General features: G+C 45.1%; 1 protein-coding gene across 2 annotated transcripts in view; it reads right to left on the reverse strand.

The window, feature by feature from the left end:
• The window catches only part of igsf3 (immunoglobulin superfamily, member 3), a 90,442-nt gene that overhangs the window by 52,495 nt on the left and 18,720 nt on the right, over window positions 1–19,227 (reverse strand). Inside the window, exon 2 of one of the 2 annotated variants that reach the window (XM_052082743.1) lies at window positions 14,245–14,622. In XM_052082743.1, the coding sequence (XP_051938703.1) occupies window positions 14,245–14,622 (378 nt within the window). Of the gene's footprint in view, window positions 1–14,244; window positions 14,626–19,227 lie in introns of both variants that reach the window. The other variant, XM_052082742.1, reaches the window with a different exon arrangement.

A 19,227-nucleotide genomic window follows, 5' to 3' on the forward strand; every position in this document is an offset into this window, starting at 1 on the left:
AGTGAATCTCGTCGCGAGGAAAGAGCACAGAAAGAGATTTCGTATTACGCAAACATTTTTTTCATTGTATCGGGGGCAGGAAACTTGGAATGGTGTTCACGTCTGAAGATTTTTTCACACTAGGGGGTATTTTTGCCCATGTAGGTTTCGTTGTAGAGGAGTTTCACTGTATATACATTCATTCATTCATCTTCTGAGCCGCTTGATCCTCACTAGGGTCGCGGGGAGTGCTGGAGCCTATCCCAGCTGTCTTCGGGCAGTAGGCGGGGGACACCCTGAATCGGTTGCCAGCCAATCGCAGGGCACACAGAAACGACCAACCATTCACACTCACACTCACACCTAGGGACAATTTAGAGCGTCCAATCAGCCTGCCATCCATGTTTTTGGAATGTGGGAGGAAACCGGAGCACCCGGTGAAAACCCACGCAGGCCCGGGGAGAACATGCAAACCGGAGCTGGAATCGAACCCGGTACCTCTGCACTGTAAAGCCGAAGTGCTAACCACTAGACTACCGGGCCGCCCACTGTATATACACTATGTTATTAAATATCGGGCTTGAAGTGCTGCACTCTTCATTCAACCCGCAAATTTTCACCAGTTTCATGTTTAGAGCCTTGCATAGGTCCACTTTTCTAATTGACCGGCACGATCCGCTGGTATAACAAAGGCAAATGTGGAAGAGCGGCCAAGTGCGCGCCAGGCAAAGAATGAAGCGGTCGGTTTTTGTTCTCGTTGAGGGTAGAATGGTGACGTGGATTTATAAAGCTGAGTGCTGTGATAAGACGGGGATTCGCGGGGAGAAGACTCAACTATGAGATGCTGTTTATACAAAAGGCACAAGAGGAGGATTTAACAAGATGTGTGCAAATGTGCGCGCACACGCGGGCACGCGCACACACACAGGTATATAAACAATTATGACATTACCTTTCACTAAGGCCCAGCCAGGAAATGAGGCTGAGGGAGTGTGTTGCGAAGATGGAGAGTAAGTGGGAGATTAAATGGCAAGGCGTAAGGAGGGGTAGTCTGAAGAGAAGTGGGAGTATGAAAGACAAATCTTCCTAAGAGCGTTTGAGAGGAGCTATGCGCAAAGCTATCGTTGACTAAAATCCTTCATAACATCAAAGATTTATTTCCCGTGCCCAAAACATGCACGAAATACCCCTCCATTCAGCATCTCCCTCCCCGGTTTTTTCCCCTCCCTGCCATCTTTACCAGCTGCAACTTTCTCCATCCGACAGCCGGCACTGACTGTTTGTCTTGCGCGTCCCTGCAGTCCCCGGGGTTGCGGGGACGCGTGGGATTTGGCGAAGACCGCCAGCATCCACACAAAACCTCACCCCGACAGGCACACAGACACACACAAACAACCACAAAAAAACCTGACAAATCCCACGACAGCAATTACCTAATCTACCCAAAGGCTTGCTCCGATGCACAGGGGTGCTCCATGTGCAGCGGTATGCTGTGACACTATAAACAGCATTGATCAAGCTTATCGTGATTCCCATTGCAGAGAGGGTGCCAGTAATGAAACCCTAATAGATTTTGTCCCCGTGCTGCTCTGCCTTTCCTCCCCTCCATTTTTTTTTTTTTTTTGCCGGGATCCTGCATCTCTACATTCCCCTCCCTCCGTACGTCACACCAACCCCAGATGGTAAAGCACTGTGACCAATTAAAGACTTCCCGGAGGACAGAACCAGTTATAGGCATGCCCATCTGACCGTTTTTGTGTGTGAACGCACGGGCGCGCATCTGTGTGAGTTAATAAACCTTATAAATCATACCGCTGTGTTTTAATCAGTTTACAGAGCCTTGTCATGCTGCCAGGTCCGCCAACCTCCCCTCTAAATAAAGGCAAAGGGCGCATATGAGCTAAACTGGCATGCCTGCCTCCTCTACTGTCCACCAACACGGAATATGCTGATTCCGTAAATTGTCGTGCGGGTATCTGCTAGGCTGATCTGTCAATAGCTTGAAACGATGCAAATGAAATCGGAGCTGCAGCTACCAAAACGTAAACCCCAATGACCTGCAATGTTTGGTGGAAAGTCGGCTCAAAATATTAAAGATGCGTCACGATCAAGAGGTCAAATCTCGGCTCGGACCGTTCCATTCAGTGCTTGCTTGTCCTCCCAAAACATGCATCGTATGTTCCTTCTAAGCTTTAACTTGTCCACGGGTGAATGTCTGTTTGTCTTTATGTGCCCTGCAATTGGCTGGTGACCCCTCCAGGCTCTCTCTAACCCACCTCCTGCACTTAGTTAGCTGGGAAAGGCTCCAGCTGACCCGCAACCCGCAATCCTGACCTACTACAAGCACTACAGAAAGTGGATGGATAGAGCTGGAGATGGATGGTGGCAGTCCTTATTATTGTTCTTCCTAAAATGGGAATGGGAGGTGTGTATTTGAGGAGAGGCATTTATAAGTTGAAGTAGTTCCCCTGTGTATTGACGAGAGGCATCCCTAAGAGATTTATTGAGATTGAAGGGGGACAGGGGCTGGGGAGAGGATTGATAGAGATGAGAAAAACAACTCAGTTGAAGGGAAAAGTTCACTGCTCAGTCAGTTACGCGGCTGACATCCAGCAAAGCAGCAGGTGAGGCAAATGAGCCATTGCCAGTCTGTGCTGCCAGTTGTTTTAGGAGGGATAAATAGATCTTCACTCCACCCTTCACTTATAAAACACACCAATCGCACCCGCACAAGATAGAACTAGTCGTGAGAGCATGAGTGCATTGTTCCCTTTCACTTTGTATGTGCAATATTTTCAGATTCCATGGAATAATATTTAACGTAATTTCATTGTCTGAAACGCTTCTCCTCACGAGGGTCTATTTATTATTATTGTTTTTTCGGTCTCATCTTATTTGACTCTAAGTAGGACACAAATAAGCACACGTGCCTAAACAAATGATGTATGAACCATATTTTTTATTTATTTATTTGCTCTACATTGCGGCATTGTTATTTTTTTTGTGCCGGTTTTGGCAAACTAAACCGTCTGTAATATTGCAATATTCAACTTTCCAGCAGCGACTTAATGATGCTGCTTTTACCTTACACGCCAGTGAATCCACTTCATTTTTGTTGCCCAGTTGATACTAATGACTTCATGCCGCGGGTTAAATGACACTTGGAGCTCGACTAACCACGAGGTGACATTGCAGTGTTATCCAGACAAAAGGTTACTCTTGAACGAATTCAGTCCTCTCACTGCTCACGCTCGGTTGAACATCCCCAAAGATATTCGTTTGGCAGGATTTGCAATGTGTCATGTGTGTCAATAACTCGACGTTGCGTCTGTGAGCGTATTCTCTCACGTGCATGCGTTATGCAGGTACATTGTCGAACAAAAACAAGAGAAAATGCTCGCTGACCCCGCCATGCTCAGATATGGCTTCAAAGCATCAGAGAATACGCGAGCAGCCCATCCCAACTAGACTCCCGACCGTACGTTTCCTGGAGGCAATTATCCAGCAAGTTCCGCACTTTACCCGTGCGCGTTTTAAAGGCTCGAACACAAATAGTCGCTAGCGCATCCATATTCATGTTGTATTCATATTCAAACTGTAGCTGTGCTCTGGTAATCTCGTAGAGAAGAGGCAGCAGGCCCTGGAGGGTTAGCGCTTAGCTTAACTAATCTAATCAACTGGAGGAACAGCGCTGCATCTTTAGCCTATTATAAAAACATTAATAAACACAAGAGTATGGAGAACACACACCAATATATGCAGAAACATGAAATCTCGCTCATCCTCTCAAAACCCTTACTCAGTCGGGTTGGCGTCGGACAAACCTAAATAAGATTAGGCCATCATCGAAAAATAATTTGAGAGTCGGAATACGCTTGACACTAGTATTACACTTTGATTGCTTCACTGCAGCAACATCGGGAGCAGGATGTAAGGTAATGCAGCAAATGTACCTTACTAAGAACTCATATATTAGACCCACAAAGCAACCAGAGCTTCCATTCCATTACGTAATCAGTCCAGCTATGAAATTCCTCCATTTTAGAACATCTTCTAGGCCGGTTGGTACTCATGGCTTATTATCCGTCAATTAATCCTTAACTATCTACCCATACAGTATCTCGAATACAGCCACCCCCCAGTGTAAGATTTACCACGACTGGCCTCAATAAATAGCATTTGTACAGGTAATTAACTTTTTTTTAAAATTCTTTACTGATATGAACATGAAGGTGCGAAGTGATGACGAACTTGGCAATATATGCAAACTACCTCAGCATCACCCGAACCAGATGTGAATTAGCATTTTCTAATGAGATTCACTCATTCATACAGTATAGAGTGTGTGATTTTCTGCAGAACAAGACTCATGGGGACCCGGCTATTCGCATATTATTTTATACCTCCTTACTAATGTCCCATTTAACGACAAGCTCAAAAATCTCGGTTGGTCATGTTGGGACTAAAAAATGTCTGCTTTCATCCCTTGTTCCAAACATATTCAGTCGTGCTCAGATTGGCGAGGTTCTTACAGCAGTTTTCAGTCGAAAGCATAGCAGAGATCCAACGGGATCTCAAACTGTCCGCTGAGTGACAGCTCGCCACAGTGTGACAATGAGAGATGTGTGTATTTGTGCGTGCGTGCGTGCGTGCGTGCCATGTATGACAGGACACAGTGACAGCAATGTCGCAGCGCCTTGGCCGCTAAAGTAGACGGGACGAGCGAGGAAAAGTCGAGCCAGGCACCGCGATAAGAATCTCTTTCCATCTGGACTCGTGCCTGCTGCGCAGCTTAGAGTCTCTACAAGAGGCCGTGTGGGGAAATGAAACCGAGGAGGTGAGGGTGAGGCCAGAGAGGGAAGCTGGCAGTGTCCCTCCAAGGAGAGACGAGAGATAAAATGCTCCGCTGTCACAAGGGCCTCGAGTCCCAATCAATAGCAACAGACTCAGATATACAACTTCCCTTGTCTGTTCATCTCGACTTTCTATCCTCAATCCACCCTTCACCAATTCCACTATTTCTGCACTTCTCAACATAATGTTTTCCAAGTGTCTCTCCAAAGATGTTTCTCTGCATTTTCTCCCCCAAAACCATCTTCCACCAAGGTGCCCATTCAATCACCGGTTGCCACCATCATCCTGCACTATAAGTGCTTCAATCAGCTGGATTGACTAACCCGCACCTCAACCTGGCTGGCACCGGCTTAAAGGCTGAGGCATGGGCCGAGCTAAATTGAATCTGGAGATTTGGATTGTTGTAGAGACCAGGGCACAGATGCAAGGGACACGTGGGAAAAATTGGGAGATTGGCTTGAATTGTCAGTGACTAGGTTAGGTCTTATTTATTTACATGGAAATTAGTAGGCAACTGTACGGTATGGAAAACTTAAAGAAGACCTATTATGGAAAATTGACTTTTTTTCTCAGTTTAATACAAACAGTGGGTCTCTAGAGCAGGGGTGTCAAACATACGGCCCGCGGGCAAGAACCGGCTACTAAGGAGGTTCGATCCGGCCCGGGGGATAATTTAAAAGTGAAAAAAAATGCATCAAATGCCAATCAATGCTTCTTGAGACCAAAACAAAGGAAATATATGTGATTTTGGTGATTCATAGCACAGTATGATGTCATGTTAATGGTTCGGCCCATTTGACATCTACTGAGTCAATATGTGGACCACAATGTGAAAGGAGTTTGACACCCCTGCTCTCGAGAGTATGCCAAGTGATCAAGCACAAGCTTAAAGAACCAAGTACATCTTATGCCGTTTTATTTCTGAAAACGTGTCTGTCTGCAAGACATTCTTGCACTTACACCCCACTTGTTGCAGAACACAAATTCACATGACCACACCAAGTGTCTGACCCAATGAAATGATAAATTATGCTGTCTGAAGATCCAGAACAAAAGAGCCACCAAGCAATGGTCAAAGCACTATTATGTCAAAGCAAAAAGCTAAGCAGAGATTGCAATGTTAGCAACGATGAACATTAGCCAACAGCGTTACCGCCGGTGGCTTCGCATAATGTTTATAACAAATTTTGCCTATGTTGTCAACGCAGGGATGTGGGTATATGTTTGGCAATGCCATGAGCCACACAACTGCATTCATTAAAAAGCAGAACTCTCTGTTTTGGTGATGAAGTGCAGCACCCAACAATGCTAATGCAATGGAATTTCTAAGTGAGTTAATCGTGTTAACTTCTTACAAATGACACTTCCTTACTTAATTGCGCTGTTCAGTGTTCTAATTGTATTTTATTGTTACAGCTCACAACCTTCAAAGATTTCATTCATATCAGTAAATCCGAGTCAGGTTAGCATTAAAACTACGGATTAACGTTTGGCTACATTCCCTTAAAGGCTCAATTAAACAAATTGCTGCAATGATGTCTCGAGGGATGGGAGGATCAATCTTTGGAAGTTCTTAACCCCTCTTTGAAAGGCAGTGCTGTAAAGATCAAAACATTGCTTCCTCGAGAAGTGCCATAGCCAAGGCCTTCGTATGAAGCGGTTCTATTCACCCGACGTCATGTTGCTGTTTTTTTTTTTTTGCTTTTAAAAGCAAATTGGTTGAGACTGAATCCACAGTGCCTCCGCTGATTGCATCCAAGCAGCACGCTCCGTTTTGTAAAGTGCATAATGCTATTATCGAGCCTCCTTTCTCATCCAATTAATTGACAAATTGATTATTTGATTATTAAACCCATCCTCGTTTGCACCCCGAGGTGCGTTGCAGGGCGGCGATAGCTTGCATAGCCAGGCAGCGTGTGATTAAAAGAAAGAAACACGACGCAGGGCTGCGATGCAGTCAAGCAAGCCAACCTACCGGCATGAATTCCGTTCGTTGTCGTAATCAACGATGTTTTTAAATTGAGCTTTTAGGCGGAGGGTTTCTTTCGTCATGAAATGACAACAATCAATAGGCAAGATTGCACTGAACAATTGCAACTGGTACCGAAAAATTGGATGTTACAGGTCAGATATTTACAATGGAATACCTGAGGAAAAAAAACAAAACAAAACAAAACAAAAACACGTACTGTAAGGATTTCTAAGAACCATCCTAAGGAGAAGGAGCGAAAAGCGCACACAATTCTTGGGAATGCATTGCTTTGCTTGTAACAGGGACACATTTCTGCGCGTGAATGGATTCATTCGCTACAGTGAGAATGTTTTGGGGACGTAGGCCATAAATTGGAAGAAAATCAATTGTGCAACTCGACAAATGTGGCATTTTGCACGAAGCCTGGCAGCCAGGCTTAAAAAAAATATATGTTTGCCTGGCAGCTTTGGTGCGCCCCCATTGAAATTCCCAACCTTCCCATCTACTTTAAGTGTTTCTCTCAATTTGTGCGGTGCTAATGTCAGTCGGATGTTACAACATCAGCAATCACGTCAGGCAGAGACGATTTAAAATGCACCCATACGGTGTTGGTCGTATGGCGGATAATGCCCGGGGAAAGCGTAAACCAATCACACTGCACTTGAGTTGAAGTGCGCATCATTTATTGGCCCGTTAGCCACTTGCGCTATTTCTGTCTCCCCATTTCCTTTCTCTCCAATTCAGCAAATATTCCATACGTCACTTTCTTTATTTCTCCAAATACTCACACATTCAGAAGATGGACACGCTTTCTCGGTCCAATAATGATCAAGGGAAATGCTTATCCCCCCCCCCCCAACGCTGGTATGCACGGACTATTTGCTGAAACGCCGAAGCTTCATTTTGTCGGGGACTCTCCATTGATGCGTTTTACGACGGTGAGGATGAGATTAGGCTTCTTAGAGCAAGAGCAAGGCACTACTTGTCCGTTTCGCTGTTCGCTGGACTTGCTCGCACACAGACAGGCTGGTGCGTAGGATAAGGACAGCCATGACGACCACTTCAGCCTGTTGTCCTTTTTTACCGCCAATCTGACGTGTAGGAGGAAGTCCAACAAGACAAGCACAAACGGAATAGAACAGATGGCGCTTATTCAAATCTTGTGGGGGGGCACCAACGCTCACAAGATCTGAAAGACGGAGGTGTGCACAGAGAAGTACAAGTGACCTCTCACCTTGCAGACCCACTTTGAATACTCGCATTTCATCACACACATCAGCAACACACACACACACACACACACACACACACGCAGTGTGAGCTTTAACACATCAAACTGAGAAGTGCTTTTATACAGTCGAACTGATCTTGAAGGCACCTGAGCTGGTAAAATTCATGATAAAAAAAATCTTTTTCAGGGGAAAAAAAGACTCAAGTATCTTTTTCCCTGAAAAAGATTTTAACTTCTTTTATTCTGCAAGGTGACAAAACTCTGATCATTTGTTGTCTATTGGCATAAAGGTAGCGTATTTTGTCGTTTTAATGCGGTAATGGGTTCATGATGACAACAATTTGTTGACACTCGTCATCAAAGTTAAGGTAGCGTATTTTGTTGTTTTAACATGAGAAAATCAGTCCTTTTTGACACTCAAAATTCTAATGAAATGGAATTCAAAATCAAAAGCAAACCGAAACACAACCAGTGTTCCAGAACAGATTGTGTTCAACTTAAAAATAAAAAGGAGTCCGATTTTGGCATCCAAAGAATTTGTTCAAGGCAACAGTGATGGCCGTTTTACTGAGTAAAGTGAAACTTGTATTTTTATTTTATTTTAGTCATAATGCGAGTCCAACTGAGCCATAACACACACTATTCAAATTACATTTTGCTACAATTTCACTGCAGATGGGTTACAGGGCATAAAAATGGGATGTGGAATATTTAAAATATGGCCTCATAAAAATATATAAAATAATACATTAAAAAGAAAACGAGGCTAAAGTCAGTTTCGAACCAGATGCTTCGCATTACACATTGCAAGACATTGTTTTTACTCAGTTCAAAAGACCAATGTTTATATCTATTATACTAACGGTATTCAAGTCGTACAAAGTGTACAGCACTCAAATGGGGCTGCAATCCATGGCGTAATTTACAGCGATAGCGTGCCGTTATCGAAGCATTCGACATCGATGACGGCAGACCTGCAGTATATAAAACCTAAACATAATGCTGCTTTGACTTTTAATGCCAATCATCACAAAGCGTGATCCATAAACAAATGTGTCAAGCTAACGACGCGCGGAGCGATAACGCTACCTGCAAACCTAAAACAGCGTTGCATGACGCTGACGGCCGTTTGTGATATTTTGGTCCACCTCACGTAATGAGTTACACACAGTCACAATAAAAATCATATCGGCTCTCATTACCTGGTGTGGGGTGTACATAATGTTGTGGCTTGGGAGTCACAACCCTGGCGCATGCCTTCAAACTCATCAATCCGTCTTGTTTAAAGCAAATCAATAGATGGATGCATTTAGAAAGTCACCGGTGAATACACGTATTCAACAAGAACATAAAGGCAACATTTTCAGGGACAAAACTACAAATGAAAAGTGAAACGTAACCTTTTCCGACATTGCGGAAAGGTGCTGTTCCCCGTGTTAGTGGAAATAATCGCGCATTTGTGCCGTGATAGCCAATTACAACGTTCTCATGCATATTATTACTGCACCGCCCAAGGCAGCATTGCACAAGTCCTCAGCGGAGTTCCATTTTTATTTGATTGATCTAAGTTTAGACACACGGAAAGCTACCTATACCGCACTGGCGTTAGAACACGCAATGCAGGTTTGCAAACAAAATCATGCAAACGAGAGACACCCTTAACATTGGATTTTGAAGATTACCTGCACCTTCCCAGTATACTGGAACCTTTATATTGTCGGACATAACCAGATTTCTGGGTGACTTCGTCACCCTACAAATTATCCACTGATTTTGAAACCGAGTGGCCGGCAAGCAAGTCTCGCCCTGCCGCCCAAAATCAGCTGGGACAGGCAGCAGCTCCGCCATCATCTTAATGAGGACAAGTGCGACAGAAAATAGATGAATGGTTGGACTGCTACAAATAGAAAACAATTAAAAATCTTTCACAGGATTAAACTGTCACATTCATTTCTTTAGACGAATGTTCAAACGGGTCTAAAAACGTGAACAGTCAAACAAGTACGGTCTCAGATCGACCTCTCGCTTCCTTACTTTCTTAATGGTCACACAAGCAGAAACAGAATTGAACTAATGCTGAGCGCGAAATAAATAAATAAATAAATGAAAAATAACAGCATCTGTTACTATCTCCAAAGCCGGGAAATTGCTGGGTTGACTTCCAATTCTGTAAACGTTTAGACAGAATGACAACCCAGGAAGAGGCAGGCAAATGGACTTTTGATAAGTGACAAAGGCATGCGTGGTGACGCTAATGCCACGCATCCTTCTTCTTCCCGTGTTCTTCTTTCCTGAGCACTTCATGTTGAGCCTGCTCCTTAACTCATTCACACCCAAAGACGTTCGTCTTTTCAGACTTGGCTGGTACTGAATGAGTTTTAAAGGAAAAGGTGACACAAAAAAAGCCCCAAAAAGATGCCGCGCTCGAGCTGTTGTGCCGCTGTGATTGACACGCAGCGCATTTGATTCGAACGCCGATGCTTCGTCCGTGTCTTTTTTTTTCCCACCCTCTCATAATATTTGTTGAAATTCAAATGTTATGACTTCAAGGACGTACGGCTTTAGAGGTTCCACTGTCCTTGCTTCACAGTGCACGGTGGTCTGTCGAATACATTCGCCTCATAAAAGAGCGGCCATATCAAAAGAACCGAAGCGCATTAGAGGAAGAGTCAAGGACTGATGTAGGCGGCCAGAACAGTAGGGAGCAGAGCAAGAACGGGTGGTGTGAGGAGGGGGGGTGTCAAGGTCTCATTTGCCCACAAAGCTTGAAGAAGGCGTGCAGCTGTTCTTGGAGCACAAATGAACATCACATACCCAGCGACAAAGAAGCACGAGACCCGTGTGGAAGCCGACTTCAAAAAGCAGGTTAAGAGGTTACGGATAACGGATAAAAAGGACGATTAAAGTCCCACAACGGCTCCTGTGGTTTTCTCTCACGTGCATGCAAAAATACTGCGCGCTGTGATCACAGTCGGCCCAAATTCACAAAACACACCGCGAACGGCCAAAGTGACAATCGTTTGCGAACGATGTCAAAGAGTATCACTAGGCAACACTGTTTCTATAAATCTCGGAAAGTGTTTACATTAACTCGGAAATCACAATGTCCCATCACTGGTCCTTCGGGGCGCCTCGTTGGCTGCTCCATACTCCACTTTGCTGCAACGCTCCGTTTACCTTACGGCCCTCTCGGGTGAAATTTGTCAAGAAGCAACTAATATTTGAACCTTGGTCTTCTCCCCTGGACGCTTGCTCGCGTTGTCCGATTCTGACTGATGCGTTCAATGCGGCCCGGCTTTCACAGTTTGTCTGGGACGACTGGGGCAATTTTTGGTTGCTTCTTTTGCCCTTTGACCCCTGACACGAGGGTCAGCCAAAGTCTGCATTCATGATGACGCCATGAATGGGGAGGGAGTTTCAAACGATGGCAGCTGTCCTGACTTGTGTGGGCCTGTTGGACAAACGCGCAGGATGTGTGTGTGTGCGCGCGCGTGTGTGTTGTAGGCCAAGACTGATGAACAGGTGACACGGTGCAGTGCAACATATCCAGTCACCACAGTTAAAACAAGTCGAACGATGCGATTCCAGTTGATGAGACTCTAATCCTGCTAACGCACTCTGCATCTCACATTTGTTTCGAGCGTCAGTCAAATGCTTGACCGGATTTGGACACGTGTGGTTGCACAATAGCAGGCCACAAAAGGGGCACAATCATCAAAGTGGGTCTCAATGCTAGCGCGATTGCTGTTGATCCCATGAAAAAAGACCTCAAGGAATGGAAGGTTTCCCAAAGTGGGAACCATTGTAGGACAGCCTGCACCTTTGAGCATCTGTGCTTGTCGAAAGGCTTGGAGGGCTTTTATTTTGCAGGGAGGTGAATTGGAGTGCTTCATCTGAGATAAAACATTAATTCAGAGTTTGAGGGTTCCAAAAACAACTCAGTAGCTCAGAGGGGGACACAAATGAAGGCAGAATTGACGTTTTTTGGAATTGCACCTTTCTTTTCTAGTGACAATATTTTCCGAGGCTGACATTGTTGAGGTTTAGATGTAAAATTCCCATTACGGTAGTTAAGGTCACCGCAGTGTAGCTTGGACTGCTAAACCCTTTACTTGATCGACTATAGTCAAACTCAACTGCATAAATGACTATTATCCCTCTCCCTACCCAACGTTTTTCCTTTCTGAATTCTGATTGTAATTTTCCCATTGCGGGACAAATAAAGAATATCTTAATTATGGATGAGGGAAAACAAATTCTCCGAATGACTATACTTGTATATCGACACTAGAATCATGCTGCCTGGAAGAGTTGTTGGTTTTAACCCTGGAACCCTTTTCGTCTTTGTAAAATGATGAATTATACATTAAATGACTGTTATATGTTCACTGAACACTAAAATAGCAGTGTTTTTTTTAAATATTCAATGCTTTCATCCTAATTTAGGATGAGGGCCAAATTTGACCCTTTGGGATTTAATACAATACAATACAATACAATACATGCTGATTTATATAGCGCTTTCACAACAGCGGCAGCTGTAACAAAGCGCTTTACAAAACAGTTAACATAAAGTAAAATAATAAACACAACACATAACATAAAACACGGACAGTCGTGCAGTCCTAACCACTTTTCCGTCACACGCTTTGTTGTTTGAAGCGGTTTGAGATGAAAGAGGAGAGAATCAAAGTGTCCTTTAACCAGTGGATCAGAGACGTCATGCTCAAAATGTGCACACGTCGGCTACAAGCTAAGTTTCAAAGTCAACAAGAAGCTGTAGCATCCATTGACGAAAAAAGAGATTGGTTCACTTCTCCTGTCCCATGGAAATCCATTTCAATTCCAAGCGGCAACTCACGGTTCCAAATACGCATCGGCGCTCTTCGCCAACGCTCCTCTCTCCTCATCCTCAACTTCAGCGGCCATCCATCCAGCCGCACCAACGCCAACTGTCCAACAGCGCTGACATAGCCACTGAACAAATCGGGGTTGTGAAAAATGCTGCCCATTACTGGCGCAAAAAACACAAGCGCCCCAGGTCTATCCAGCACCGACAGTCAATGGCGCCGACATTCCTCCCAATCAAAATCTGTGCTGGTACAGGCGTGCTGCCGAGAAGGCGCAACCACCAAGCACAGATACTGCTCCTTTGACGAATGTCGTGGCCAAAAAGCGCTGAAAACAGTCCATATCAGGTCCACACAATGAAACAACAAACAACATGTGACAAAACAAAAGACAAAAACAGCAAAAAAGAACAAAAAAGAACAAAAAAGCAAGGCTCTTGAAGAGCACTTGCCGAAGGCTGCCTACTCGGGCGCCATCTTGGGAAAAAAAATTTAAGGGTAGCATTTGAGTAGCAGAATTTATAGGGGCCAAATTTGACCGCGTGGGTTCTCCAGACAGCAAAACTACATTGAATCACCGATGCCTCAGTTGGTTGAGGTGGCATAGCCCATCACCAATTTACGCTAAAGTCATAATTAAAGCACTAAGGTTGAACTCCTAACAGGGCACATTCAGGAGTGAGTCTGACTAATTTTGCATCTGATTACAGAACGTTGGCAGTCTCTACGACTGAAAAACGGACCTTTTCATCGGTGTAACCATTTTTGAAATGCCAGAAACGTTCTGTATTGTCTATTTGGCAAGACTATTTGAGAAATTCTGAATGATGTGAGGGCTGACTTGGAGTCGAGCCGTATGACTTGAAATTGACACAATTTCAGCACATATACAAAGCCCCCCCACCCCTCCGCTCCCTCAACAAGGCGTCAGTAAACTGTCAGTTTACCTATTCTGGTACGACTTCCAATTCAATCACTTTAAAGTTCATTTTGTCCTTGCGCTGTCTGTCATATTTTCCATGGTTGAAAACCATCAGAACTACCCGAAAGTGAAAAACTATCATTGATTGGGCTCCACCACTTTTACACATCACCAGTTGCGCCTGAAGATTCGAAGCTCACCTAACCCCCCCCCCCACCCCCGCCCCCCCACACACGTCCGCCAACTGCCAGAGCGAAGAGTCAGCTTTTTGCGATCGGGCCCCAAGTGCGGTGGTAACCAAGCGTTCGTTATTGCGCGACGCGGTGACATTCTGTAACGTTTCTAACCTTGAAATGTTGGAACCGTCATGAACCAACAGCCCTTCAAATGAGACGTGCTAGCGCGTATGCTAAATGGCTTGCTGGTGAAGACTCACCGGTGAGGTTGGTGCGGGCGCTGTAGGAACCAAGGTAGCGGCCGTCAGTGTTGGGTGTGTAACACTCAAACAGGCCCTGGTCCTTGGCCTGCACTTTGGTGATGTGCAGCATGGCCGAGTCACGGCTCAGCCTCTCCACGTAGATGTCCTTGCTGTTCACTCTCTGGGCGTAGACGGCGTAGGCGTAGTTGGGTTGGGCTGTGCTCACGATGCGGATCTCCCGGTCCGGTGCGGATGGCAGGTACATGGACCACTCGAAGTCCTGCTCCAAGCCTTCCTTGTAGCCCGTCACGTTGCACCAGATGGTCACGTGGGAGCCTTCGGTCCGAATCAGGGGCCCGCTTTGCACCGTCACCACTCTCTGGGCCACAGCGGCACCTGCTAGGAAAGGGAGAGACCGGGAGAAAAGCAAGAACCTGGGTTACAAAATGGCGCTTTGAAATATTTAGCAATGGCAGTGTTTGCGCAGCGCACCTCTCGTAGGAAATAAAGGTAACACATCTGCAGGTACACATCCTCGGGAGTGAGCTTGAAGTGTGCACGTACACCCTGTTTTTCAATGCTTGAATTATTCACTTGGTCTTTTAAGCATCTGCTATGCAATCCTACTCGCCGCTGTTTGGTTTGCAGCTAAACGGATGCGTCGTAGCGAGCGGGCGCAAACTGTGAGGGGAACGTAATAAATATGCATTTCGGCTGTAAACGCCTTTTCGTTTTCTTTTCTTTTTTTTAAAGACATATTTACACATTTATGCTCGAGCATGAATAAATCATGTTTTCATTGAATCATGAATGATTACAACACGCACCAATTATTACAGCAAACTGAATGCTGATTGCTGCATAAATGAAAGCTCGTTTAGGGCTTTTCGATACATCGGCGGACCGTTTGCTGGCAGACGGTGTGTGAATGTTGCCTCATCCGCACGCGGACACTTGCACCCCGACACACAACATTCTCCATTCAGCCAAGAGCTACAAACACCCCCTCCTCTTTTGGGTCCGGACAAAACAGAGCAGTTACACATGCCCAAAATCCAGACAGAGCGACAAGTATGTCGTTTCCTGTCTGCACAAACAACTGGGATTTGCAGCTGTGTGTGTGTGTGTGTCTTTAAAGAGACGGTGGACACAATACTTGGACATTAATAATTCACCAGACAGCTTTTTATCTTCTACAGCCCCTCCCATCAGCTCATAGTAACTTTGCCTTACACTTAGACGGCCCTGCTTTTTATTCCGTGTGTGTGTGTGTGTGTGTGTGTGTGTGTGTGTGTGTGTGTGTGTGTGTCGGCATATTTTGCTGAAAAAGGATGACACCTTTGCACCTTGTGTCCAATTCCGTGAGCACAATTCAAGGGGGTGGGAGTGTTTTTGCTCTGCGTGCACTCGTACTTTTACATACACGTGTGTGGTGTGTGTGTCAAGCAAATTTGCCGGGCTACCTCATTCATCATTTCCTTTCTGTGCATAAAGGATCTTCAGGTCTTCTGTCAACTGCAATTGAGGCCCATTGCACTCGTGTGCAGCTTAAACCAACTCAAAGTTTCCTTTAAGAATCCTTGAATAGGATTTAAATTGAGCTGCCATGGGAACTCAAAAATAAATAAAAAGAATGGCGACAGTAATCATAACTTTTCCTCAAAAAGACCCCCCCCCGCACTTGTTTCGTCGGGCTACGAAGCTCAGGATCGTCCTCACAATTTGTATGATCTTTAAAAACGGAATATTACAAACTCAGAAGTGAAAATTCTTAATTTGGCCAAAGGAGACAATCATCTGTACATCAGCTCCATTGAAGCATTAATGCTGGAAATTGCTTCCAAGAATGGAAGGGGGCTCAAACTCCCACTCACCCAGGTACATTTACAGATAAAACTCCAGGGAACGCAAGAGGGATATTATTACAGGCTTTAGATAACAAGAAGCTAAATGCTATGTAATTATATACTGCTCATTATTGGCATTGCTCAGTTGTACATTGCGGCCCATCTGGAAAATGAACCTCTCTCTCCACTGTAATGAGCATCAATTCATAACGCTGTGGATTCTCGGAATCCAATTATGAAAAGAGTTCAACTTTTGGCGCAAATTTACTGAAGTACACTCTGTGCCAATTTCTGCCAAAACATAAAATAAAAATCTCACGGCACACTGCCCCCCCCCAAAAAAAACATCACAAAATGTAATGTATGTACACTGAAATAATCATCTCTTCTCAATTGAGTCACATGACTTCGGGCAGTCGACGGGGTACACCCTGAACTGCTCGCGAGCCAATCGCTGGACGCACAGAGACGAACAACCATCGGCACTCACATCTAGGGACAATTTCGAGTGTTTCATTAGCCTGCCATGCATGTTTTTGGAATGCGGGAGGAAACCGGAGTACCCGCAGAAAACCCACGCAGGCACGGGGAGAACATTCAAACTCCACACAGGAATCGAACCCTGCACATCCGCACTGGGAGCCCGATGTGCTAACCAGTTGACAATCATGCTGCCAATCTAAGTATTAGTAGTATTTGAATCTACTTGCTCAGAGAAGAAAAGAACAGAAAAATAAGAGCATGGTTGTATGATGCATTTGGTAAAAAGACCCCGAGTATTCTTATTTTTTTTTAGAATTTCTGCACAGATGGAACTCAAATATCACCTTATAACTTAACCACCCGAGCCACTCAACTTGCGTAAGCAATTAAGGACGACTCACACAACTCTCGTACGAAACCGGACAATTTTTCGGAAGGAACAAATTCATTGAATATGACATCATCAGAGCAGACCAAAAGTGTCATGGGGCATAAGGTCGAGAAACAAGTTGGGAGAGGTCAACCATTGCCCCAACTGAACATTCTTCTTTTGGAATCAAGGCCTATCTGGAACAACGCAATGTTCCATTTGCCTTTATGGTATCGCTGAGTAGTAGTAGTTCACTGAGGAGCGGAGTGGATTTCACGATCGAGAGGCACAAGATCAACAGAAAAGCTCGTGGAGTGAGCGAGCTCATAGTGGTCATATTTGTCAGCAGCAGGAACGAGCAAAAAACGCATTTTGCTAGCCAAGGATTTAAATCCTTTAGGATCTTTCAAGTTCATTTCGGCCTAAATCAATCAGAACAGCATACGAGAAAAAGGGTAAAAAAAAAAAAAAAAAAGTCACAGTGCGCCAGCGATTCCCGCTTTATATCGCTGTGATGTCAGAGCACTCTTTTGGGATCGCTCACTTTGACTCCGTGTTGCACCGCAGCTGCATCACCGCTTCTCATGTTGCGGAGACTCATCTCCAAAATGCCGAATAACAGATCGCATTACCCGCGCATCCAAAATGCCGCACGGCATCTGCTGAGGAAAATTTGCTGTCTCACTCGTGATTATATTTGAACCCCCTTTACTCCGTGTTGCAACCGCCTTCAATCCCTTCTTCTACATCTCAGCCCTTCAAGCCTCCTTTAACGTCTCCTCTCTTTGCCTTGCGCCTGGAGGTCTTTTCAGGCAGGATTTAAACAGCTCTACCAGACTTCAAAGTGCCTGTCGCTCTGTGGGCTGTTTAGAGGCTGACAATGACATACCAAACCCTACAGACCTTCAACCGATCACACCATTCCGCTACCTCCCAACCGCAATAATCCAACTCTACCACCCCCCACACCCGCGGATCTTCCCCACATCTGTGTCAATCCCGGAGCACCCATATTTGCTCGATAAGGCCTCAGATTTGTCCATTATTAACACACATCTCCATCGCTCTCCTCCTGCCTTCACTGCCTCCGGTGTGTCATAAGCGGCATCCCACACTGCGCATCAAGCGTGCAGGATGCCGCTCCATCTCCGCGGACCAACCCCGCACGTGGCCTGACTGTACACGGGTTGCCGGGAGAGAGAGGCAGATGACTCTAAAACACACACACACACACGCTCAGGATGTTACAAAAGAGGATTATACTAAGTGGAGGGGTGGAGGGGGATGCACTAATCCAATCATTTGTGGCCACTGTCTTATTCTCAGTGGGTTTCAAGGCTACTAGTAGTCAAGCCTACTCACATCAGTCTTCCATGAAATGTGATAATTGCACACCTAGGCAGGTGTATAATAAAAGCACCACAGGGTGGGAGTGATATGTGCCCAGAGGACAAGACCAGATGCACGAATACACAATTTTAGAGTTCCGGCGTGAACCTGCGCAAAACGAGCATTTGCACGCCCAACCGCGAGGTGACTGGCACCACAAGGAAAAATTCGTCTTGAGCAAATTGGAAGTTTGGATTAGAGAAAGTGACATTCTCATCCCCGTCACTTTTATTTTAGAGGCGAAGAACCGTCTCCACTAAACAAGGCTGCACCGTCATGGTCTGACGCGGCTGCCGCTGCCTCGTTATTTCAGAGTCGACACGCGCGCGCTGTGTGATGCAGATGATGCGTGCGTGCGTTTGAGTAATTGCAAAGACACTCCTGATTCGCGTCAAACTCGATGCACACGCAGCCCCTGTTGACGAGGCCAAGAGCAAGTTGAAGTGTTGCCGCCCCCACCCCTTCCCCCAAAAAAGTTGGAATTTAAAAAAAAAAAGCTGCATTAGAATACATTTTATACATCACTTTCATTGTTGAGCTCAGTATTGATCCAGATTTTCAAAATTAATTTGATTGGATTCACAAGGCCCCAATTGATTCTTGATTCACTTCAATTGGTTTTCATTTCACGCAGGCCCTTTCATATGGACGACATTCTCAGAAGAAGCAATGCTGTAAATCGTCGGCCATACTGCGGTCCCAGATGATTGTCTTTCGGATCTAAACTTACCGGTAATAAGCTTCAACTGTTACATTGTCAGCCGTTAATTATGAATTTTAAAAAAAGTAAAGTCATCTCAACTCTGACTTGCTGAACGCTTTTGTTACAAAAATAACACTGCCGATGGGGTTGTTATTATGATTCTGAATCGAATAACGGCAGTTGAGCCTGCCTCCTATTGTGCGAATGAA

The sequence above is a fragment of the Hippocampus zosterae genome, chromosome 12 (assembly GCF_025434085.1).
Source record: "Hippocampus zosterae strain Florida chromosome 12, ASM2543408v3, whole genome shotgun sequence".
In the NCBI taxonomy this organism is placed as follows: Eukaryota; Metazoa; Chordata; class Actinopteri; order Syngnathiformes; family Syngnathidae; genus Hippocampus; species Hippocampus zosterae.